Below are 26,067 nucleotides of genomic sequence, written 5' to 3'. Positions count from 1 at the left end.
TTCAGGATGTCAGGGGAGACTCTTGGGGTGGTGACAGGATAGGGCCCTGCCTCCTATCAAGTGGCAGAAGTCAGATGGCTTTTGATAGGGGTGGCAGGCTCTGCCTTGTGGAGGGCCTGAAGGTCTCTGGGTGCAGGGTGGTGAGACAGAATGGAATCCCCAGTCATAACAGAGAGATGGGCTGGCCAAATTTGCAAGATGCTTTTTTCTATTTTATTTAATTTTTTTACTTTGATACTTGTTTTATTTCTTGTTTTGCCTATGTGAAAAACACAGTGCTCTAATTACTGGGACTGTGGAATTGGGATCAGAAATCCTTGTGTTAGTGTTTCTAGGCTGGCATAACATGCTGGGGGTTGTTACAGCTGTCAATAGGTTAGAGCGCTGGTTTGCAAACATTTTAGTAAGGTGACCCATGTTCTTCATTCTGTCTTTTTTTGGGGTGAGGTGGGGATCACCGTTCTTCACCCCGTGCCATTCTAGCCCTCGGCTCCTTGCCTGCCCTTCAGCTGCTCCTCTCTCTTCTCCCTACACAGCCTCTAGCACCCCAGCACCCTTTCATTCTTCAGCCTTTCTCTTCTTCGTCTGTAGTACTGAGCTCCCCTTAGCCTCCTTATTCTGGGTGTGCCAGCCCCATCTCGTCCTGCAGTACTAGCTGATCTTCTCTTTCTGCTGTTGAGCCCCTGTGCCTATCAGGATACCAATTGACTGCTTGTTGGCAACTTTCTTTGTGCTGCTAGTGTGCAGATTTGGTTTCCCACACTGTTAGATACTTCCCACTTTTTGGGAAACACTGGGTTAGACCAACCTCATGACTAAATTAGCCTCAAGTTAGGTAAACACAAAGGTGGCTTTAAACTACATTTGCTTTCCTCTTCACTGGCCAGATTCTGAAGCAAGCATAAACTAGCTTGATCTCTGAGGCTAACTAATAGCTATTGAGCTGTATTGTTTATATCACATACATACCGTCATTCAAACAGGTGGTATAACTGCAGTTTCAGTCCATTCTGAGAGTCTTTCAGAATCTAAAGTGAGGAAAGTCTTGATTTAGTTCAGCACAGTTACATATTGTGGTCTTGCTAATATTCAGTATGTGATAGAAGCATTGTAGCTAACATTGTTTTCATACTAAGTTTATTCTTGGTGATAATTTATACTGTTGATGAAAAGGTTTGACCAGCTAACCTAATAACAAAACTAAGCCAGTTTTAGTGTCTATTGACAAGGCAATACAATGCAGAAGGAGAAGAGAAGTACAGTGTTCTTTACACAGCCTTGCAGTGTGCTCAGGTCACCTTACACAGAAGATGTGCTTCCCAAATGCCACTTAAGATGGCCATCTTTTTCTAGGGTGGTGGTTTATAAGCTCCAAAGCCTTCACTGTGCTTGTCACACAGGCTGTGTCTACATGGCAGAGCTATTCTGGGATACTGCCGTGTCCCAAAATAGCTACTCCACATCTTTAAAACATGTCTGTTTCAAAATATTTTTCTAAATAACAGGCACTCTATTTCAGCATGCCTGTACTGCTTATTGCAGGAGGAGTAAGGGATGCTTTGAAATAGCACATTATTATTTTATTTAGACAGTGCCAAATGCCAAAATAGCCTATTTCAAAATAAACTCGAAATAAGATATGCAATTTGTGCTATGCAAATTGCATGTCTTATTTTGAGTTTAGAGTGCCATGTAGGCTTAGTCTTAGAGTTTAACTAACCACTTCGTGCCAGCTTTCTTGTTGGTGCCTCCCTGTACTCTCCTCTCTTCTTGTATTTGCCAAAGCTGGGTCGAAAGAGAGATTTGTCCTAGGGCATTGTGTGACATATCTTGGCATAATGAGCAAGAATAAGCATAGTACAGTTTAGCATGGGTTCTCTTCTCCATGCACACACAAATGTTATACCATACATAATACCTGTTGTTTAACTTGCACTTAAAAGGAGATGGATTGGATGACCTCATACTCTTCTTTTTTTTTTTAACTTTTGTGGTTTTATGATTCCATTTACAGATCTGTTCACCATTTGCCAAAGTCTTCTGCTGGATTGGAATTACTCAGCAGGTATGGCCTCATATGTTTATACTAGCATATTTTGAAAGTGGCTTTTTTCCTCAGTTCAACATTTTATAAGGGGGACAAGCAGTAAAATAAGATTGTAAGAAAATGAAAACTTTTTATATTGATTGCAGGCTCTAAATGGCATGGAGTAACTACAGCAGGGGCTACTAATTGCGGATAAATACATTGAACAGGTGCCTCAAACCCAGAGTAGCTCATTCTGTGCACTGAATGAGGCAGGAATACTAGGTAATCGTGTAATTGGGTTATGTAGTATTATAAAAGTTCCTTTATAAGATTGGGTTGCACAAGCAACCTTAATTTTAGCATTTCCCAATTCGGTATTTGATCTTGCGATCTTGATTCTATTATTCCAAATCCTGCAGGTCTTCTAGTATTGCTCTTTGTGTAAATATACAGTTAGGTTCCATGAATTAGACTGTGATAATGATACAGCTGTTTAGTTTCTCCCATTACAAGCCCAGCTGGTCTCTCTGCTGGGACAGGCTGTACACGACTAATACAAAAAACCATTCAGCTTACATTTTTAAGTAGATGAGGGCTATCAGGTTTAATAATTTTAATGAGACCTTCCATCATACCTTTGGTACTCCTTTCCCAATTTGGAAGATTATTTTTAAACTTAAGTGTTAAATGGAAAATACTACTTTTTTTATTTGCTTCTTGGACTGGAGGGAAAAAATGGATCAATGTGATCTTTTCTAAAAATTTGTTCAAATGCAAAAGGAACACTGTTCTCGAGTGATTGTTCATATCCATTTTGATTAGGCTTGTGCACATGAATTCTGGGAAGTTTTTCCCCTAGCAGCATCCTCCGGGATAGCCAGGGACCCCCTGGGAGTGGCATCAGTATAATGCACTATATGTGCTCCCACTGACACAAATTGGCCCTCCAGTTCTTTCTTAGTGTCCATGGAGGCAGTGGAACATTGTTCACTTGTTCAGAACTGCAACCTAGCATAGTTCTTTAGTAGTTGTTTTAGTTGTTAAAGATCTGCCAGTAGGGTGTTAGTTAATTTGCTGCTGCCCACCATGGGTGGCATTCTATATCACAAGCCCAGGGGTTCAAGGCTTGTGGTTCGTGCCGTAAGTCTATGCTTAAAAACAACTGTACAACTTGTATTTGTATTGTTTGCGGGATGCAAAGTGCTGCAGCATCAGTGTGTGACATGGTGTCAGCTAAGGATTCTACCAGACAGTCCTGGCACCGGAAATACCCAGCCCTGCAGTGTGAGATTGACATCCCCTGCCCCAAGGAGCATGAGAGGAGAGAGTCATTCCCTGACAAGGCTGCTAAACCCTCCATGGTCCGTAGGCCTTCCTAGCATTTGGAAGCAGCACCATTGATTCCAGTAGCTCAGGCGTGGTTGGGTCCAGCACTAGATGAGTTCCCCATCAATCTTGAGGAGGTGGAATTTGTTGAACCAACAATGCCTGATACTTTTGAGGCTGCCAGAGACTTATATGAGCTGAGGGCACTTAGCATCGCTCAGAGATCCCTCAACTTCCGGCACAGGCCAGGCAGCTTCCCTGTTAAGAGAAGCCAGCTATGGTGAGGTACTCTTCCTCTCTGGATCATCACCAATTGGGGGCTGCTCCAACTCGACTGATTCCTAGCCCTGTTCTCCAGTGCACGCAGTGGTCGAAGCATTCCTGGACATCAACCCAGGGGGCTCATTGCTCCCCTGTGCTGACTCTTTGGAACCAATCGTCAGGTTTCAAAGTGTGGCACTGGTCCCTCCCAGGCCTCTTTCTGTCACCGAGGGATGGGCATTGATCCACGTTGAGTAGCAGGCATAGGTCTGCGTCTGCCTTGCTTGTCCCAGCGCCAGTCCTGGTCCTCCTCTGTCTGGCACTGTCTCAGTCCTCTCCTTTGGCCTCATTGTCTGAAGGGGAATTGATCCCATCCAGGGGCACTGGGCATACCTACAGGCACAGAGGCAACCACTAAATGCCATGGTAACTCCAATGACCTTCACTGCCTTAGTAGCCTTTTGGACCTTCTGGGTGTATCATAAAGCCTAGAGTGTCCCCTCCCTGGCTTCCCGGTCATCAGTCTTGCCTCTGGACTACCCTAGGTCTCCAGAAGCCACCTTTGCTCCTTGCCTACCCGAGACTACATTGTCAAGCCCCCCAGCTTTAAGGATGTGATGACTAATAAGGGCATCAGCACCATCCCCAGCTGCCAGGTCCTCCAGGGCATAGCTCCCTAGAGAGTTGTCAGGGGGATGTGCAGAAGGCGGAGCCTGCGGACTTCTTAGAGAAATCTGTTCCACCCTTGGCCTCATCATCTTCAGATTAAGCACTAGCAGGGGTTTCGATGTGAGGTCTTCCTGCAGTCCATCATAAGGCCCACCAGGACCTGCTCCATCGCTTGGCCCACAACATGGGTCTCCCAGCAGAGGAGGTGGCAGAAGCAGAAGACCCTTTAGCTGACATCTTGACCTAAACGACAAAGTCTAATTAAATTATGCAACACTAGCTACCTGAACAGCAAAGCAGAATTCAATTTAGCTTACTTTTTCTAGGCTGGAGTATTTATAAAGTTCAACAATTTTTTTTGTAACATCACAGGATAAAATAAAGGACCACTGCTTTTGCTACACAATGACTCAGATGTTGGTTGGGACTATTTTTGGGTAGGGTGACAAGAATTAAGAGTCTTGAACCTTGTTCTGCTAGGCTTGAGGTGGTTTCAGTGGTATAGTTCTGTCACTTCTCTAATTTAGAGATTAGTACTTGTTCTGTGTGAAGTCGTGTATGCATTTTATTCAATACTAATCTCAATTTGGAATCCAGGTCTGAGCCTCATTTTGACGTGGCAGTTGTGCAGGTACTTGACGTACCTTCCTGGGAGTCTTACTGTTTGGCCTTGTATAAATAAGGTTATGTTTCTGAAGCAGCAATTAAGATGTTTTACCAATAACTGTAGTTGTTTGTGTACTCTGTGTGTGTGTGTGTGTGTGTGTGTGTGTGTGTATGCGTGCGCGCACACACATATGTATATATGCACTCCTCCACAACTTTTCCTTTTTCAGTATTTTAAGATAGTAAAGCTTAGTAGAAGGAATTGAAGCTAGGTCTACACTCTAAATCCCCAACCAAGTGACACAGTTATATTGACTTAACCCATGTCTTCTTCCATTCACATAGTTACTGCCTCTCATGAAGGTGGAGCACCTGTGCCTGCTTCTCCCGTTGTAGTACAGGGGCAGGCAAAATAATGACCCACTAAACTACTGAATTTGGGCAAGTTCCATGCCTGCGCTGCCCCCGCACAATGCTTAAAGTGGTTGACTGTGGGGGCCTGTGCATATTTAAGCACTGCGATGAGCTGGGACGGAGGTTCTGTGCAGTGCCTCCCCTCGAGCACAATCTTACAGCTACGATTAGCTGAAAACTGGCCAATGGGAGCAGTCTGTTTGCAGGGTAAGCAGTGCATGAAATACCCCACTGCCGAATTTGTCCACATATTTATTCTGGGGATACCATTGCTGGACCTAACCATGTTAGTTACAAGATCAAAGGCACATTCTTGTGTACTTCCAGCAACATTATATATGCTATTGTGTGCCAACAATGCCCTGACACTATGTACATTGGACAGGCTGGGCAGAAGTTTCACCAAAGAATAAATGGACACAGAGCAGACATGAAGAAACTCAATACACATAAGCTGGTCAGTGAACACTTCAGTGGAGTGGGCCATTCTATTAAAGACCTGAGAACTTGTGTCCTGGAACATAGAGAATTTAACAGCAGATGAGAGCAAGAGATTTGTAAGTACATATTCAAATTTGACACATTAACACATGGTATAAACAGAGACATCAACTACCTCACACATTACAAGGGCTGCTTCCCTTCCTTTGATGCTCCTAATTATCTCAGACAGGACAATTAACATCCCACCACCTCTCACCCCCTTCCTTCTATCCCGTTTGATTTGTCAGTTTTTATTGCCATGTTTTTTTGGGGTTTTTTTGGGTCCTCTGTACTTGTAAATGTCAGTCTGTACTGGAAATGAAATTGATGTGAAGAAGTGGGTCTGTCCCATGAAAGCTCATCACCAAATAAATCATTTTGTTGGTTTTTAAAGTGCTACATTTCTGCTGCTTTGTTTTATCCAGAGTAGTAGAGCTTCAGCAGGAGCCCCTGGCAGAAGTCAGAATTGAACCTGAATGTCCCATATCCCTAGTGAGTCTTTTAATTACTAGGCTAAAAGTTGTAAGAGGGGCATCACTGACCCCCACCTCCTTTGACCAGGTTTTCAGTGGGATCTGATTTGGTAGTGGCCTCTTAAGATCACCCACTGGATGAGACCTCGCCAGTGAGTTAGGCAAGTGAATGCCTGTCTTTGTGCATTCATGCATTGCTCTGCATTGCATTTAATCTACAGGTGGGAGGCTGGTATGTGGATGCTTAGAATGAAGCAGCAGAAGCCTGGGAACTTTAACCCCCTGAAAATGTAGGTGGTGGTAGTTCAGGCATCTACAAGATTAGGCAGGAGTTTTATAAATCACGGTGGTGCCTCAACACCCATGGAAGCACCTTAAGTCTCTCTATTCATTTGGGTATAGAGACTAGAAAAAAATCAGTACGCTACTACAGCTACTCCCTTTGTTTAATAAATTGGTTAATTAAATGCAAAATGTATTTTGGTCAACTTATTTGTATAGGTATCCAGTATATCCACATTAGTTTTATTAAACTAATAAATAATTAGGAAATGCTATGTTCATGTATTGTAGTTTTAAATTCCACACAGTTGCAACTTGACACAACTGACAAGTGTATGGGGGGAAATTCCAGAGAGTGAATAAGAAAGATGAATCATTTACCATTTCTAACATAAGTGTATAAATTAGAAATCTGAATAAATGAGCTATATAACTGCTTAAATGTATATAGATATAGTATGTCCTTCTGGTTAGCAAATGTAGTGTAAAGTCTATACTATATTTAGGTGCAAGTCTGCATGGCTTAATGTTTGCCAATCAATGAGAATTAATATTCCTTAAGTAAATAAAATACAAATTGATTTAAATCAATATTTCCCATTTTGTGATTAAAATTCACTTGGCTATATATTGGTCTTCCCTGCCCTGTGCAAATGCATATTGTACTTCCATAATGCCGTCTAATTTTTGTTTTACACCTACTTGTATATCTTAATCTCTTGAGTTGAGATACTGAACATAGTAGGGTCTCAATCCTCCTACAGCCTTTAGGTGCTATGCTGAATAAATTAATACAAATAATAGCTTGCAGTGAAGTACACCTAGTATTTTTAATAAACACTGTATGATACAAAGACCTTCTTAGAAAACTCTGGGATCTGAGATCTTACTGAGTGCTCCAGTAAAAGTTTTCATGGATGTGTGTATTTTGAGTGCAGATTCCATAATGCACAGGTACTCTTTAAAATATCCTATTCAGAGTGCTAATGGTGTTATATGCAATTGGGAACATACATACACCTGTAGGAGAACCCTTAATCTCCCTGTACATTCAGTAATGGATTTAAAAATAGCTATCCTGCTACAAAAAAGGATCTAAATTGGTTAATGTTCTACAGAGGCAACTTCCCATCTATGGATATTCACATCTCCCCATCATCTACATTGAATAGCCACAGTCTCCCTTACTGATCACCCTAATTTACAGTGACTTGTAACTTCTTTCTTTTGCAATATTTTCGTGCATGTATACAATAAACTCTTTCATATCTGGCGTTCTGTCATCCAGAACTCTCAAATAACCGGCATTTTAACCATAAATAAATTTTAGTTATGTTTTCCATAAGTATATTATAATGGAAGTAAATACAATATCACAAATACAGTATAAATTTACAGTGCACAATACTACTGTTAGTAAATAAAATACTTTGCATATATTTTTGTTTCTTAATATCTAATCTTTTTTCTTCTTTAGTGTGGTACATTGCTAGGAATACCTTTCTATGATGCAGAATATTTGAATATCTGGCAACCTCCTGGTCTCAGGGCTGCCAGATATGAAAGAGTTTACTGTACTTGACTTTGTATTTCCACTCCAGTTCATCTGATGAAGTGGGTTTTACCCATGAAAGCTTATGGCGTAATAAATCTGGTAGTCTCTAAGGTGCTAAAGGACTCCTTGATTTTAAGCTCTTCAATATTAGTGTTTTATTGCTTTCCTCATGGGACTAGTGTTTCCAAAAATGTCTTTTATTTGTTGTTTTATTTTTTGAAGCTGTTAGCTCTTGGCTGTGTTTTCTGGTCAAGCTAATCAGCGGTGTAGGAAATCCATGGAGCACTAAGCAGCAAATGTAGTGTTTTCAGCTGGGATACATATGCTACTAATGTGAAACTTGCATTTAGAAATACACAGATAAGATGAAACACCAACATTCATAATGCTTTGTTTTGAGTTGGAAGCTGAATTTATGGTAAACGTAACCACAGAAGTCCATTCTTTCTTCTGTACAGATATGAAGACTCTTGGGCAGCCCTTCACAGAGGAGCTAAGGAATGTGCAAAAGTTGGAGAGGTAAGAAAAATATACATCTTTTAAAGTATCTGAAGATCTGTGCAAAGCTTTTAAAAATTCTAGTATCAGTATTTTGAGAAATTACTCAAATTACGGTACAGTTGAGTAATTGTTAAATTGGACTTGACTGTGTTTCTGCTTGATTTAATCTGGTACAGTAAAACCTCAGAGTTACAAGTACTTCTGGAACGGACATTGTTCATAAAACATTATGGTTGTTCTTTCAGAAGTTTTGTATCTGAATACTAACATTGAAACTTTACCAAGTAGAAGAAAAATGCCGCTTTCCCTTTACTTTTAAAATAGTTTAACAGAGTACTGTATCTTTTTTTGATCTCTCTGGTGCTGCCTGTGTGTACACTTCCAGTTCCAAAAGAAGTGTGTGGTTGACCAGTCAATTCATAACTTTTGGTGTTCGTAACTCTGACTTTCTACTATATTTAGCAGATAGTAGTTGCTGAAGCAGAATTCTCAAAATTCTTACAAAGTCAGTTGCTTCATTAAAAGCTCACCATTATACTAGATGGGTGACTTAAGGTACATCTTCCCTTGTGGAAGCATGTAATGTACATACATTGCACACCTGGGCTATAAGCAGCAGTGTATGCTGAGAGGGCTAGCTTAAGTGAGTAGAGTGCCCTATATGCCTGATTTTCTCTTCCCCCGCCCCCCCCCCCCCCCAATGGAATATACCATACAGGGGGGTTTCTATGGGCACAAGCAGTGCCTCACATTTTTACACTGGTATTTTTAGCTGTGTAGTGCCCTGCTGTCGTCTTGCTGCCAGAGCGGTTTTTACTGAATATTAGCTTCACTTGTAGTCCCTGTACTCTACATACTGCTATAGGTGTAGACAAAGGTATGTACCTTTAAGTCAGTTGCTGTTCATCATTCTTTTGAAATCCTAGAATATCTCCCTCTCTCTACAAAGAGCAGGGATTCTTGAAGTTTTTCTCCTTGTCACTTTTTCGGGGGTGGCGGAAGTACATTTCTCCTGGGAATGTCTTTTATTATAGTGGACATTTAATGTGATAAAACAAGTGACTACAAGCTTAAATATGAGCTATTGTTCTCCAAGCATCATGCACGGAATGAATCATTTTGTTAGTCTTTAATGTGCTACATTTCTGCTGGTTCACAGGAGATAATTACCATCAGAGAGGACAAATAACATCCCCTCACCTCTCACTCCCTTCTGTCTTTTTTGATTTAACAGTTTTTATTGCAATTTTTTTTCTTTTTGGTCCTCTGTACTTATATAAGTCAGTTTGGATTAGAAATGTAATTGATCTGAAGAAGTGGGTCTGTCCCATGAAAGCTCATCACCGAATAAATCATTTTGTTAGTATTTAAAGTGCTACATTTATGCTGGTTTGTTTTGTTGAAGTACAGACTAACATGGCTACCTCTCTATTGCTACAGAAAAAGTAGCTTCTATGGAGGAAGCAAAGGGAATCTGGAGGGAGTAAGCAGGGGAACAAGTTTCTATTGGTGTTCCCTGTAAGCTGAGCGTGTAGGTAGCTACCCAGGAGAAATTCAAATGCTGTCCAGCTGACTAGCAGAGTGCCCACAACCAGCAGCTTGCATTTCTACTGATGGTGTACATCTGTGTATGCCTTGGTGTACTTAACAATATTTATTCTACATGTAGATAGAAAAATTAGAGGGAACATCCATTTCTATGTGTGGTCAGGGTGCAACATTCTCCTAGAAGCAAACTAATAACGTTTTTAAATGCTGTTTTGATCTGTGTAAGTTTGAATTTCTATTGAAGTAGCCTTGACATACTTGAAAATTAATAACCTAGTAAATAAAAATACATCATTCACCTGTTTCTAACATAAACATAAAAAGGAATCTGAATAAATGTGTGTTATGCTATTTAATTGTTTAAATCAAGCTGTATAAATAAAACACATTCTCCTGGTTAAGGAAAAAGAAGCGGAATTTAATGTAAAGACTGCATTTAGTTGCATATCAATGGGCTTGTCTACACTAGCCCTCTCCTTCGAAGGGGGCAAGTAATTGAGCCAGAGTGGGGAATAGCAACAAGGTGCTGCGCTGCATATGCAGCACCTCACTGGCCTAATTGCTGTTGTGTGAACTTTGAAGTTAGCAACTTAGAAGCGCCGTCAAGCCGTGTAGCTGCAGGCACTTCGAAGTACCGGTGGGTACATGGCTTGCTGGCACTTCGAAGTTGCTGACTTCAGAGTTCACACAACAGGAATTAGGCCAGCGAGGTGCTGCATATGCAGTGCAGCACCTCATTGCTATTCTCCTCTTGGGCTCATTTGCATGCCCCCTTCGAAGGAGGGGGCTAGTGTACACAAGCCCAATGTGTTTTAATGTTCACCAATCAACTAGAAACAAAAATAACTAAAAGGTACAAATATCAAGTGTTGAAAATGGAAAACGTAAATCTGTTTCCTGGTTGCTGATTTAAATACTGATTAGAATCTTTGATGTAAATCACTCTTCTCTGAAGGAGAGGGTATTGTGATTCTTAAAAGAGCTTAAATGTTGGGGAGAGGAGGGCCAGACTCTTCAGAGAAGCTGTTTTGTGAATTTTTATCCCAGAAATAAGTAGAAATATTTGACCATAGCTGGCAAACAATACATTTTTATGGAGACTTCTTGTTAGTGCATATTAAGCTTAAACATTTTGTTAAAAAAACACAACCTTTACTAAAGCATACTGTTAACATCTCTCTCAATGCTGAAACTTCATTGCTCTAGACATAGGGTTTATGACAGCAGGAATAATAATAAACCAGTCAAGATGCTCAAAGATAAGGTTCATAAATCTCCATTTTGCATGTATATACAAATTTAATTTTGTCATTGGTTGTAAATATTACAGCTAGTGGATAGTGAAGTTGTGATGCTTTCTGCACACTGGGAGAAGAAGAGGAGTAGTCTAATAGAGCTTCAGGAACAGCTCCAGCAAGTTCCAGGTTTTTTAGCAGATCTGGAGTCCATGACAGCAAATCTGGGTAAGTTGTATGTGGTATTTCTTTAACAGGTGGAAAAAGCACTGTGTTTAGTTATTTTATTAGTTTTTACAGAGGATTGACATTAATTTGATTTCTTCTGAGAATTGTAATTATAAATCTATTTTCACTGTTAGATTTCTCTATTTTATTGAATGTCTCCATTGTTTAATTCCTTACACATTTGAAACCATTGCCTGAAAACTAGCTAGTTACTATATGTACTTTGAATGTATTTGATTATAGAATCTGCACACTATTAAAGAATTTCTGTAAATTGCATTTCTGAAAGACTCCCCTAAATCAAGAATACTTCAACAGGTAGCTAAGGTGAAAACAGGAGTATTTTTAATTTGTATGTTGTTGCTGAATGCTACAATTACAAAGTTTGTGGGTATAGTTTCAGTAGCTTAGATATTTTGCGGGTTGCAGGGCTAGACTTTCTACAGAGGTGTTGACCTTATCGTAAGGGGCGTTTCCAGTCCCGGAAACAAGTCCCTTTTATAAGGGTCCCCCCCCCGCCAAATTTTCCAAACCCGTGTTCCCTTTCATGCAGAAATTTTCTGTGGTTAATAACTGCCTCATGCTGAATAAGAAATTTTCACCCAATGTGGTTCATTCCTTTCCAAAAATGAAGCTAGGGAAAATGTTGTTTAGACCATGCTTGTTTAGGGAAATGAATGAACAAACAAAACGTCTTTTTATCAGTGATGTGCCTTTTTTCTGTCCTTATGAAAAGAGTAAAGAGTTAGTAAATGTTAGCTACTAAATTCCTGAAAGACTTTTGTCTGTACTGGGCATGCTGCTGCCTAAAGCTAAGCAGAACTTTCAACAGTTGCAGCTCAACTCTGCTATGGGCCATGTCTGTCTAGGCAACAGAAGTGAGATCAGGCAGTTTCCTCCTCTACACTGCCTAGCCATCAGTGTTACTGACATGACAGAAAGGAAACTGCCTGGTTCAAATGCTGAGAGGGCAATAGATCTGCAGGTCTGGAGGGACCAGATTGTGTCAAGGAGCCTGCAGCATGAGATGGGAAGAGAGGGAGCAGAGGATAGAAGGGAGGCTGAGAGCAATTTTTCCCTCTAGCTTCTTCCGCATGTGTTGATTTTTTCCATCCATGTGCAGAATAAATTTACATGGACGGAGGGCTGTGTGAATATGCACTGCCAGTAGGAAAAAAAGCTCACCTGTGGGCTCTCTAATAATAAACTGGGTGGCATCTGAACCTCTGGTGAGCAGCCATACAAGCACACAGCTTACAGGGAAAACTGTCAGAGGGTGACTGCGCAAGGAGAATGGGACTGTGAGCCAGAGAGAGAGAGAGACTGCATGGAGGTGAGGGGTAGGCCCCAGTAGTTACGTGTGGGAGAGGTGGAAACTGGGATATTGACTGAGATGCTGTCGGGGACGGGGAAGAAGGAAAACGCATCTGACAAGCTGTGCTGTGAGGTGAAGAGTGTAGACTGGTTGAACAAAGAGACTGGGACATGTATCTTTGGGGATACACATGACTGAATGCTGGAACTAAGATGCAAGCATGCCTGGGGTAGGAGATTAGGACTGGGAGCCAGGGGATCTGGGGAACATAGGGTAATGGGACAGGGGGAAACAGATGAGGTAAGGAGATGGGAGAGGAGAACTAGGCTTGATTGAATAATGGGTTTGGGAGGGGAAACTGGGACAGGTCTGGGTAAGAGAAATTAGGACTTCTGGACTAAGAGACTAGGACTGAGATGGGAAGATTAGGAAGTGGAGACTGGGATTTGCTTAATGAAGAGAATGGTATTAGGGTGAGAATCCAGGGATCAGGAGTGGGAGAGGGATGGTTGGATGCCACAGGACAGAAAGGGAGGAGAGAGCAGAATTCTGTGCCCACTAGAATGCAGTCTCATATCTTAATTCGTAGAATAACTGTGTACTAGAATATACACTCTTTGTATTTATTTCTGAGAGAAATATGATCAGTGCTTTTGAAAAGTAGAATCACTATTGTAAACTGACATTTTTGAAATGTTTGTCCCTTCAGATTTCAAATCAGTGCCATATAAAGAACATCTGATAGGCTGCTTTCAGGAGAGAGTGAATTAGAGTAGTAGGAAATAGCATTTTTTTCTTTTAAAAATGTACTAAATTTACAGCTTTCTTGTATATTTTTCTTTAAAATATGTAGCTTAAAGCTTTAAAATAATGAGAAAGTATAACATGCAGTTCATGAATGTAACTCTTCTGCCTCCTGGAGGTTTGTACTGTATTTCTTTCATCTTGTAAATTTTGAGCAAGAATCCCTTATCCACTGTCTTGTATTTCAAAGCTTGTGGGTATTTAGAACTGACTTCTTCTCAGGAGCCTCCATGTCAGTCTTCACAGTGGGCATTCCCATCTCCATGGGAGAGACTGAACAGAGCTGTACTCTGAGCACAGACTGTTCCACAGGGAGAAAACTTCTGAATTCTCTGTCTTTAGATGGCACAGGTGACAGATCATAGGTCTCTTTCTGTAGCAGAGCCTTTACAAGATTTAGTCCTGGTGTAATGGGTATTGAGGGGATACTAGAACACTTCTAAAACTGGTTTCAGCCAGCATTTGCAGCAAATCATTTTTAAAACATCTTGATCCATCTCTAACAGTAGCATCTTGGTGAATTTGCACACTGTGTGTGTGTGTGTGTGTGTGTGTGTGTGTGTGTATATGTGTGTGTATATATAATATGTAATAATTTTAACAGCTGCCTGGTATTGAGTTCAGAGAAGTTTGTTAGTCACTACAGAAGGCTGGGGCTTGGGAAGGACACACAACTTGTAGAATCATTGGACACTGGCACTGGAAGGGACCTTGAAGTCATCAGGTCCCGGCAACTGCAAGAAAATTGTGTGGACACAACCAAGTGTTATGTATGAGTTCCATCTATCTGACCAAAGCATTCAACTCAGTCAATCATAGCACCCTGTGGACCATTCTCTCAAAGACTGATTGCTCCAAAAAATTCATTAGCATTTTAAGGCTGCTTCACGACAGCATGACTGCCACAGCATTGAGCAACAGTGGATCCCAAAGCAAGCCCGTTGAGGTCAAAATGGGACTCAAGCCAGGCTGCATCATTGCCTCATCACTGTTTTGCATCTTCATTACAATGACCCTTAACCTCAATGATGGCAAGCTTCCAGATGATGTGAAGATTGTCTATAGAATGAATGGGAAACTTTTTTCAATCTCAGGAGACTGCAGGCTAACAGCAAGACCTCCACAACCTTTAACATGGAGCTCCAGTAAGTGAATGACAATATGGTGGTTGTTCTTTCTCTCACAGCCCTCCAGACCTTCTTAAGTGCCTTTTGCTGAAGCATATGAGAATCTTGGCCTCACAGTGAACATCAAAAAAGACCAAGATGCTTCACCAATCTTCACTAACTGGACAATCTCATGCACCTTCTATTGAAGTCAATGGAGAACTGCTGAGAATGTGAAGCAGCTCCCATACCTTGGAAGTCATCTTTCCACCAACATTGACATTGATGTGGAAATCCCAGCATCGTCTGAGCAGTGCAAGCTTTGCTTTTGCTGGCTGAGGCAAAGGGTCTTCGAGAACTGGGACATCTGTCCCAAGATAAAAATCCTTGTAGTGTTCCACCGCTACTATATGCATGTGAAACCTGGACCACATACAAGCATCATTTGAAGGTACTTGAACATCATCATCACCACTGCCTCAGGAGAATCTTAAATATCTCCTGGGAGGATAGGTGCACAAATGTTAGCTTCATGGAAGAGCTGAATGTGACCAGCATTGAAGTCATTATCGTTCATCAACAACTTCGTTGAACTGGTCATGTGATTTGGATGTCTGATCAGCGCCTCCTGAAACAGAAGTGTTGAGGGACAGCAGAAGTGGTATAAGGACATTCTGAAGGCACACATGAAGTGCAGAATTGGTGTTGACACTTGGGAGAACCTTGCCCAAGACCATCCCCAATGGATAATAGTAATCTGTGAGGTAAATGGTGTAATTTGAGAGGTCCCACTACAGTGCAGATGAGGAGAGGCGGAGAAGAAGAAAAGTGCATGGAAAAACTGCTCTGCCCTTCCAAGAGCTATTAACACCTGCCTCTTCTGTGATAAGATCTGTGTCTCCGGAATTGGGCTGATCAGCCATCAAGGGGCTTACAAATAGGTGGGTGGCATGAAGATGTCCTACTAGTTATCAAGTGACTGCCAGGAAGAAAACTTTTCATTTGTCCTTAGTAAACTTTATCCTGTTTACCTCAGACCACTTTTCCAGTTTGTCCAGATCATGTTGAATTATGACCCTATCCTCCAAAGCACTTGCAACCCTTCCCTGCTTGATATCATCTGCAAAATTAATAAGCATAATCTTTACATGAATATCTAAATCATTGATGATATTGAATAGAACTGATCCCAAAACAGACCCCTGCAGAACCTGATTTGTTATGCCCTTCCAGCATGACTGTGAACCAGGAATGACTACTCTTTGAAAATGGTTATCCAGCCGGTTATGCACCCACATTATAGTAGCCCCATCTAAGTCGTATTTTCCTAGTTTATTGATAAGTTTGCAACCTGTTTTTAACCTGTCTTATACTGAGGACCATCAATCTCAATGTTTTGGTTTTTTTTTAACAAATTATTTTCCAGAAATATGGTTCTGTATATCGCTGCTAGGAAGGCAGATAACCATCAGCACCTCCTAAGCTATGTCTAGACTGCAGGCTTCTGTTGGGAGATAAGAGGTCTCTTGGCAGAAGTCTTCCATATGGGGAGTATTCTGCTGACATCTTTTGTCTTCCTCATTCCATGCAGAAGAAGGAGATGTCTCAGCAGAAGGAGTATTACTGACTTCTGACCCCATGTAGACAAGCCAGATATTAGGAGAGCCTCTCCTGATGAAATTGTCAACAAAAGATGTGCAAATTGCGTACCACATTTGTGTATCTTTTGTTGACAGTTCTTTGCAATCTTGATGCAGCCTGAGAAGTAGCTTTACCCACTTTCTGGGCAGAAGTTTTCATTTTAATGATATACCCAAAAGTGGAAATTCACAGTCAACAGACTCGGAGGAACATAAGCATGTCTTATCAGGTTTTTTTTAACTGCATCAAAGGTGATATTGAAATCTGTTGAACATATTTGCATTCAAGTCCAATTGGAACACCAAAATAGGTACTCCATGAAGAGATGCCTGAAAGCTCAGAATATGTTCCTTTATCTCACACGGGGACTAAAATTGTCCATATATACTTTACGCCTTTTCCACATCAGAGTAAAGATTGCAAAGAATCAGCCTGTAGTGATGATCACATCCTCATTAAGTATGATGTCTTGGTGTTTTAGATTGATTTAAATGTAACAGGAACCTTCTTTTCAAACTCTAACCACAAACTATAATGCCCCAGGAACCGATCCTGAACCAAATATTCAGTGCTGTTTAAATACAGACGCTCATTCTAAGAAGATAAGTAACTTCATTTATGTTGAAGAAGAAGCTTCTTCAGGCCTTCCTTCAAATTCTTCTGGCTTTCAGAGTATTGAAGACTTGGTAAGACAAGTTTGATGTGTGCCAGTAGTGCCCCCTGCCACGTACACTGGGCAAACTGAACAGTCTCTGCACTAAAGGATAAATGGACACAAATCAGACATCAGGAATTGTAACACACACACCTGTAGGACAGGGTCAGCAACCTTTCTGAGGTGGAGTGCTGAAATTTGACCTTTTGACTTCTATGTACCATTTGAGTACCTGCTTTCAAGTCACTAATAGTCCTGCTTGCAACAGCTTCCTTAATAAATAAAGGTGAAGAGCTTTACCACTTAGGTGGTGGTGTGTAGCATTAGCTGGTCTTTTGTTAATCCCCGTGCAGCATAGTTTTGATCAAGCTCCTGACACCATGGGTAAGGAGGGGTGAGGCTGATCTCCCGCCTCATGTGCGAGTGAAAATCGGCTCATGTGCTATTCTTGGGACCCATGCTGGGGGTTGTTGACTCCTCCTTTGGGAGAACACTTTAATCTGTCTGACATTTAGTAATGGATTTAAAAATAGCCATTCTTTAAAAAAAAAAAAAAATTACAGGGAGAGGCATCTGGACTGGAATTAATTTACAAATTTAACACTCGTCTTAATTTAGGCTTGAATAAAGATATTAACTGGCTATTGCATAACAAGGGTAATTTCCCCACCTTTTGTTACTTGTACTGCAACATCATAGGCTATGAATGGGACGCGTCTAGCTTAATTTTCTTCATTAACTGATCGTACTAAAGACAGCTAGCTTTTTTTTTTCTTTCTATATATACACCCTGGATTCTGATGTTTCCACTCCAACGCATCTGATGAAATGAGTTTCATCCATGAAAGCTCATGAGCTGATAAATAAGGCTCTCTAAAATTTCTAGACTGCTCTAATTTCAGATCAGTGCCCTAACCATTCAACTATAGAATTCTTCTCTTAGGCTATGTCTACACTATGAGATAGATTTGAATGTATTGATAGCAATTTTGTAACACTGAATTTTATAAATTTGAATTTGACTATCCTCTTCTCCCCACCTGCTCCTCACAAAGTCGACTTATTGCTGCCATACTCAATTGGCAAACATTGACTATTGCAGTAGTGCATTGTGGGAGCCTATCCCACAGTTCCCTCATCCCCATAGCATTGTGGGTATCTTTGGTTGTGCAGCCTGGGGGCAAAAATGCCCCACAAGTGGTGGTGGTGATTTGACATCCTCTTCCTATATTGCATTGCCCTCATTCCCTTACCGTGGTAAGCAAAGGTCCATTTTTCCAGGTGGAAGGAAGGAAAACTAGTGCATCAACAAAGACTGCGAAATTCACAGAAATCTTTCTTCTATAACTGAAGTGCTTTTTAAAATTGTAGCTGTAACTGAATTATGAAAGATTTTATAAAAAGTGGCAGGTGTGTGTCTTCTCAACTGGCCCTCCACCAACAGTTTCCTGCCCCTTCTTTGAGCACATCTGATCCCTGAAAATAATACAGGGACAATTCAAAGCATGAAGAGAGAGTAGATAATAAAGGTTTTGAAAAAAGAGAGTTGCTGAGGTAGGGCTTTTGGGTTTCCAGTTCACTACACAGCTGCTGTTCAGTGTGCATCCTCAACTGGCCCTCTAGCCCTGTGTGAAAGGGTCAAAAGTTAGAAGAAAAACAATAGAAAAGGCTAGGAAAAAAGATTTTTGGCTTCTCTCTTCACTACACAGACATTACCAACATGGAGGATGGGGCTTGCCAATTTCATTGCCAGTGGGAGCTGGTTTGGTATTTGGGAGGTTGAATGGCCAGTTGACAGTCCCCAAAAATCTTTGTCAGTGAGAAGTGGGGTCTGTGGCTCAAGGGCCATTTGAATCATTCTACCCTGGGTGGTAGCCAAACCCTGCAATTTGTAGCCAGTGGGGGGGGACTTCTCCCCTGGTGACAGCTAGCCCCCAGTGTCGTAATTGGGGGGTGATGGTGAGGGGGTCGCCAATTCAGGTAGTCCCCTTGGGTGGCTGCAAGCCTATTCAATTTGTAGCTGCCAGGGGAGACATACCCCTGGCGAGAGCAAAGGCCACAGTGGGAGGGCAGTTGAAGCAGTGGGCACAGGTGGCTGCAAGCCGCCAAAAATCTTTCTTGCTCTTGGAGCCCTCACCTCATGCAAACCAGGACATGGTGCTTCCTTGCAGCATGATCAGCACCAAACAGCAGGCACATCCTTATATTGAGTCGGGGGCTAGCCATTTGATGTTTGGGTACAGGAAAGACCCCGACTGCGTGACACCTATGGAGGAAGGCGGCGGGGGGGGGTGGGTGGCACAAATGTAAACCACTGAGAGGAAGTTTCTTGGCCTCTTATGCAAGCATGACCCTGACAACAGCCTTGCTGCCATGTGGTGCTGTGGGGCAGTGGCTGGCACCAGGCAGCACAAAAAAAAAACACCCAGTGCTCAGCTAGCAGAAGTAGAAACAGAACCATGTTGGAGCTATTTGTAATGGGTAGATGCGCTCACAGTGCTAATAACAAAGAAAGAAAAAGACGTTTCTCAGCCTCTCATACAAACGTGACCCCACAGCCACAAACTTCCTGTTACCTACTTCCTGCACTCTTGGGCTACGTCTACACGTGCACCCAACTTCGAAATAGCTTATTTCGATGAATAACGTCTACACGTCCTCCAGGGCTGGCAACGTCGATGTTCAACTTCGACGTTGCTCAGCCCAACATCGAAATAGGCACAGCGAGGGAACGTCTACACGCCAAAGTAGCACACATCGAAATAAGGGAGCCAGGCACAGCTGCAGACAGGGTCACGGGGCGGACTCAACAGCAAGTCGCTCCCTTAAAGGGCCCCTCCCAGACACACTTTCATTAAACAGTGCAAGATACACAGAGCCAACAACTAGTTGCAGACCCTGTATATGCAGCACGGACCCCCAGCTGCAGCAGCAGCAGCCAGAAGCCCTGGGCTAAGGGCTGCTGCCCACGGTGACCACAGAGCCCCGCAAGGGCTGGAGAGAGAGTATCTCTCAACCCCCCAGCTGATGGCCGCCATGGAGGACCCCGCTATTTCGATGTTGCGGGACGCGGATCGTCTACACGTCCCTACTTTGATGTTGAACGTCGAAGTAGGGCGCTATTCCCATCCCCTCATGGGGTTAGCGACTTCGACGTCTCGCCGACCAACGTCGATTTCAACTTCGAAATAGCGCCCAACACGTGTAGACATGACGGGCGCTATTTCGAAGTTACTGCCGCTACTTCGAAGTAGCGTGCACGTGTAGACGCAGCTTTGGAGAGCAGTGGCGATGGAAGTGGCCAGAGCGGAGCACTGTGGGGTATTGTGGGGTACATATGGGACACCTCTGGAGGCTAATAAATTTGATTCTTCATTGAGTGTCCCCATGGGTGCTCCACAATAGGTGTCGGGCTCGCCCGGCGCCGCAGATCGGAAATCTTCCAGCAGTTTCTCCTGGATCGCGCATGCACCAGCACGCGCCTCTCCCTTGCGCGTCCCTGGCCACGTGCGCGATCCGGTCCCCGCCAGTTCCTTCTCAACCGCCATCGGCTGCAGATGGAATCCACTCAGGCTACGGTCAGAGTCAGATTAGACAGTGTTTCTATGTGTAAATTGTTGTTTCTTTTTTTTTTTTTTCAAAAAAAGAGAGGACAAAGAATATCAAAAAAAAAAAAAAAAAAAAAGAGAGAGATAGAGAGTGGACGTGAAGGCCAGTAGGCCGCCCACTGCCCTGCAGGCCGGTGTCCGCGATTCAGGTAAACAGGCATGGATTAAGTGTTAAGTACCCTATTAACAGTAAAAGACTCACCGCGATGGCCTCTTCAGGTTTTAAAAAGTGTGAGTCCTGCCGTGAAGCTATGCCGGCCTCCAATGGGCATAGTGAATGCATCCGATGCCTGGGGGAATCACGCGTTACCCAGAAGTGTTCCCACTGTGCCAAGATCACAGCCAGGGCCAGGGAAGACAGAGAAATGTGTCTTAAAATGCTCTTGTTTGATAAGGCCCTCCAGGCGGACTTGCCGGAGAGGCAATCAGAAGGGCCCTCTGGGTTCCACGAGAAAAGCAGCTTCTCTCACCCCCTCGGTGCAAAAATGGAGGAAGCTCTCCCCAGCTCAAACCCTGCCGGCGGTTTCAGCAAGCAGGACGGGCGGAGCACACAGCCCCCAGCCGCATACTCAGGCAAGCGGCACCGCGGCAGCGCATGGGGCAGAGGCTGAGCCTCCGACTACAAAACAGCCGGCACGCGCGGCGCCAAGAGCGTCAGCCAGGCAAGCGCTGGAACCGGCAGCACCGCCACAGGCGGCACCAATGGTGCAGCGTCAACAGGCACGGAGCCTGCAAGCACCGGAGGACGTTATCCGCGCGGCACCGCAGCTGAGCGGGCCGAGCGCGGCGCCGACAGCAGGGTCAAGATCCCCGGTGCGGGAGGGGGCGGTGCCAGCCCTGCAGGGGAGGGGAAAGGCAAAAGCAAAAGCCCGGCACCGCAGCCCTTCTCTGGACAGGGTTGCGCTGTTGCTAACTACAAGCCCTCCCCCTGTGCTACACACGCCGCCCAGAAGGCCTGGGTCTCCACTGACCTATACAGAACCTCCTTCTCCGTTCCTCCAACCAGTGTCACCATGGCTTGGGCCACCTTCACCCTTTCTGGGATTGGATCCACTGGAGTACTATCACAAACCAGTGTCACCGCTATCCATGTCATCGTGGAGGTCTCTCTCTCCCAGACATCGGGGTGCACACCCTGAGAGTGGTCCAGGTCTCCGTCCCCGGACCCGTGCCTGTGCTGCCATGGTCGTTCTTATCATGCTGGACACAGACACCCCAGGCCTACGCCCAGGGGCAGGTCTCCCCTGGCCGTCCAATACCCCCGTGGACACTCCCATTCGGGGATGGAAACACAGTTATCTCAAGGGGAGTTAATTTTAGAACCCCGAGATTTTCCTTTGCAGTCCTCCAGCGAGCAGGTGTACCATCAGCTGCAGGAACCTGAGAGTTTGACGGAGGTTTACCTGAGTGGTTCCTCCTCATCCTCCCCAGATGAGGCCATGGCCCCCAGGGATGTCGCTCCCCTGGATGACCTTAAACAGTTTCAGGAGCTGTTTAAAAGGGTGGCTTTCATGCAAGGCATTCAAAGGGCAGAAGTGCAGGAGAAACATCACAAACTCCTGAAAAATTTGAGACCACCGGCTTCATCCAAAATTGCTATCCCGCTGGACGAAGCCATTATGGAGTCAGCCACTACCATATGGCAGACTCCAGCCTCCGTTCCGCCTATGAACAAGAGAGCAGATAAGAAGTACTTTGTCCCCGCAAAGGGCATGGAGTTCCTCTTCAGTCACCCACAACCAAACTCATTGGTGGTCGAATCGTCCCAGCAGAGGTCAAAGACTTCTCAATAGAAATCGGGGGGATTGGACAAAGATGCTAAGAAGCTAGAGCTGTTTGGCAGGAAGGTATATTCCTCTTCCACCCTGCTATTGAGAGTGGAAAATTATGCGGCACACCTAGCGAACCATAACTTTGATAATTACTTCAGGCTTGCTTCTCTCATGGATTCACTTCCGGAAGATGATAAGCCGGTGTTAAAGGCAATTGTGCAAGAGGGCTACGCAGCTTCGAGGATGGGAGTCCAGATCGCCCTGGATGTGGCAGATACAGTGGCACGCTCAACGGCTACAGCAATGGTCATACATAGAGAATCCTGGCTCCAGACATCGGGCATCCTGAGGGATCTACAGGCGAAGATCGTGGATCTACAGGCGAAGATCGTGCATCTTCCCTTTGACACGCAAAAGTTGTTTGCAGACTCAACCGACTTGGTCCTTCACTCCAGTAAGGACTCAAGGGCTACACTTAGAACCCTGGGTATTTATATCCCTCCATATAGGAAGAAAAAATATTACCCTCAGCAAAGACACTACCCGTACCAACCACAGTGTGCACAGTATCAACGGGGCTACAACCAACGGCGACATCAACAGCAGCAACAGTACAGAACTCCCAGGCGACGTTCCCAACAAGCCGTATACCCTTGGGACGGGCCCAAAGGCAGCAAGTTTGACGGGCATGTCGAGGGCTGCACTATCACTACCATCGCGCAATACCACTCTCATCTCATGTTCTATCATCGTCTCGGACCGTTTCACTCCCAATGGCAAAAGATCACCGCAGACAAATGGGTGCTGGAGATCATAGCCACGGGTTACGCGATCCCCTTCCAGTCACTCCCACCAACGAAGCCTCCCTGCAGGCCCCACCTCCGGGACGCTACCCACGAGGCGAGGCTCAAACAGGAGGTGGACCACCTTATGTTCATAGGGGCGGTGGAAAGAGTGCCGGAACAATTCCAGGGGAAAGGTTTTTATTCACGCTACTTCCTCACAGAGAAGAAAACAGGAGGCTGGAGGCCCATCTTAGATCTTCGGGGCCTCAACCGCTACTTGCACAAGCAACGTTTTTGGATGATTATAGTCGCCTCCATACTCACGGCACTGGACGATGGAGATTGGTTTGCAGCCCTCGACTTACAAGATGCTTACTTTCACATAACGATCCACCCGGCACACAGGCGCTTCCTCCGCTTCACGGTCGGCAAGGAACACTTCCAGTACAGGGTTCTTCCGTTCGGCCTCTCCTCGGCCCCCAGAGTCTTTACCAAAACCTTGGCAGTGGTGTCAGCCTACCTGCACAGACAGGGGGTGTTTATTTTTTCCCATATCTGGGCGACTGCCTGCTAAAAGGGGCCTCGAAGGCAGAGGTCTCACGCATGATACGCGTCACAGCGGACACGTTTTCTTCGCTGGGCCTAGTCATCAACCTCGCGAAATCAAAAACCAACCCCACACAGGACATAGAGTTCATAGGGGCACGCGTAAACTCTATCACAGCAATGTGTACCTACCCGACACCCGCTTTCGCGCCATCAGTTCGCTGGTGCAAGTCATTACATACAGTCCCACGGTGCTGGTCTTCACGTGCTTACAGCTGCTGGGCCACATGGCGGCAGCAACATTTGTGGTACAGAATGCCAGATTGCACATGCGACGCCTGCTGCATTGGCTGGCGAGCGTCTACAAACCAGCATCCCACACTGTTCACAGGGTGGTGTCGCCCACAACAGAGGTGCGCAGATCCCTGGCGTGGTGGGTAAACCCCAAGAACTTGCTAGCAGGGGTGCCCTTTCACCAACCACAAATTTCTATTTTTCTTACTACCGACGCCTCCCACATACGATGGGGAGCGGACATCGGCAACAAGGTAATGCAAGGGCTATGGTCCCCTGCGGAACAGTCACTGCACATAAACATACTGGAGCTCAGAGCAGTGTTCAACGCCTGCAAGCATTTTTGAGACCACATTTATGACAAAGTAGTCGGGATCAATACAGACAATATCTCCACTATGTTTTACATCAATCGACAAGGAGGAGCACGATCCCGTGCCCTATGTGCGGAAGCAGTCCGACTGTGGAAGTGGTGCATCGCCAACAACATAACGTTGAAAGCCTCGTACTTGCCGGGCGCTCACACTGTGAAAGCAGATCAGCTGAGCAGGCGCTTCGCAATCACGCACGAATGGCAGATCCACTCCGATCTGCTACGGCGCATTTTTCGTACATGGGGGTTTCCCCAGATCGATCTGTTTGCCACCCAGCACAACAAGAATTGTCCCCATTACTGCTCTAGGAAAGGAGTAGGGTGGGGGTCCCTGGGGGATGCATTCATGATTCCATGGAAGGGCCCCCTACTTTACGCGTCCCCCCCCCACAGCGCTTATCCACAAGGTCTTACAGAAAGCCAGAAGGGAGAGAGCTCGCATGATACTAGTAGTCCCAACGTGGGATCGGCAGCAATGGTTTCCCTTGCTTCTGCGCATGTTGGACCGCCCACCGCTCCCTCTACCGGTGGTGCTGGACCTGCTCACGCAGGCCCAGGGGTCCATAGTGCACCCGAACCCTCAGAGTCTGCACCTGCAAGCATGGCTAATCCATGGCTCAGCTCCTTAGAAAGCACATGTATGGAGGGAGTACAAGTAGTCCTGGAAAGTAGCCGAAGGACCTCCACCAGGAAGACTTACAAGCAGAAATGGGCTCGATTCACAGCCTGGTGTTCCGCCAAGCAGTTAGCTCCCCTTGACGTTCCTATACCGATAATACTTAATACTTATTGGACCTCAAGAGGGGCGGGCTTTCCTTATCCTCGCTAAAAGTCCACCTCGCTGCTATATCAGCCTTTCGTCATACAGAGGAGGGGCCCACAGTATTTGCCCATCCTATCGTTACCAGGTTCTTGAAGGGGTTGGTAAACCTGTTCCCCCCTCGGAAACCGCTTCCACCATCGTGGAACTTGGACTTGGTGCTCAGCACGCTCACGGGTCCACCTTTTGAACCCTTAGCCACAGTTCCACTACATCTCCTTATGATAAAAACAACCTTCCTCCTTGCAATTACGTCAGCTCGCAGGGTGAATGAGCTCGCAGCAGTTATGGCAATGCCACCCTGCACAGTATTCTCAAAGGAGGCGGTAACCTTACGGCTGCACCCAGCCTTTGTTCCAAAAGTTTCTTCAGAGTTCCATCTTAATGAACCAATAGTTTTACCCTCGTTTTACCCAGAGCCTCACAGCTCCAGTAAAGAGGCACGCCAACGCCCTCCTCATGTCCAGGAGGTGCAGGCGTCATGAGAAGGACGTTGGCCTGGACATGAGGAGGGCGTTGGCCTTCTACATAGACAGAACTAAATCCTTCCGGAAAATGGACAGGCTTCTAGTGTCTCTCGCTCCCAGGTCAAAAGGGGAAGGCCTCTCTTCAAAGAGAATTTCAAAGCACATTGTGTCCTGTATAAAAATGTGTTAAGAGCTTTGAAAGACTCCTTTGCTGGCCCCGCCTAGGGCTCACTCCACCAGGGCGGTGGCGGCGTCAACAGCCTTCTTCAAG

The 26,067-nt window shown here is 44.6% G+C and overlaps 1 protein-coding gene across 1 annotated transcript in view; it reads left to right on the top strand.

Moving 5' to 3' along the window:
- DTNBP1 (dystrobrevin binding protein 1) overlaps nt 1–26,067 on the top strand; it is a 128,807-nt gene that overhangs the window by 4,587 nt on the left and 98,153 nt on the right. The window contains exons 3-5 of the mRNA XM_074987639.1: nt 2,015–2,065; nt 8,557–8,617; nt 11,478–11,610. Coding sequence (XP_074843740.1) covers nt 2,015–2,065; nt 8,557–8,617; nt 11,478–11,610 — 245 coding nt within the window. The remainder of the gene's footprint in view (nt 1–2,014; nt 2,066–8,556; nt 8,618–11,477; nt 11,611–26,067) is intronic.

Source organism: Carettochelys insculpta, chromosome 2 (assembly GCF_033958435.1).
Source record: "Carettochelys insculpta isolate YL-2023 chromosome 2, ASM3395843v1, whole genome shotgun sequence".
Lineage (NCBI taxonomy): Eukaryota > Metazoa > Chordata > Testudines > Carettochelyidae > Carettochelys > Carettochelys insculpta.
The sequence above is the reverse complement of the archived record's forward strand: the minus strand, read 5'-3'. Positions and strand labels throughout refer to the sequence as shown.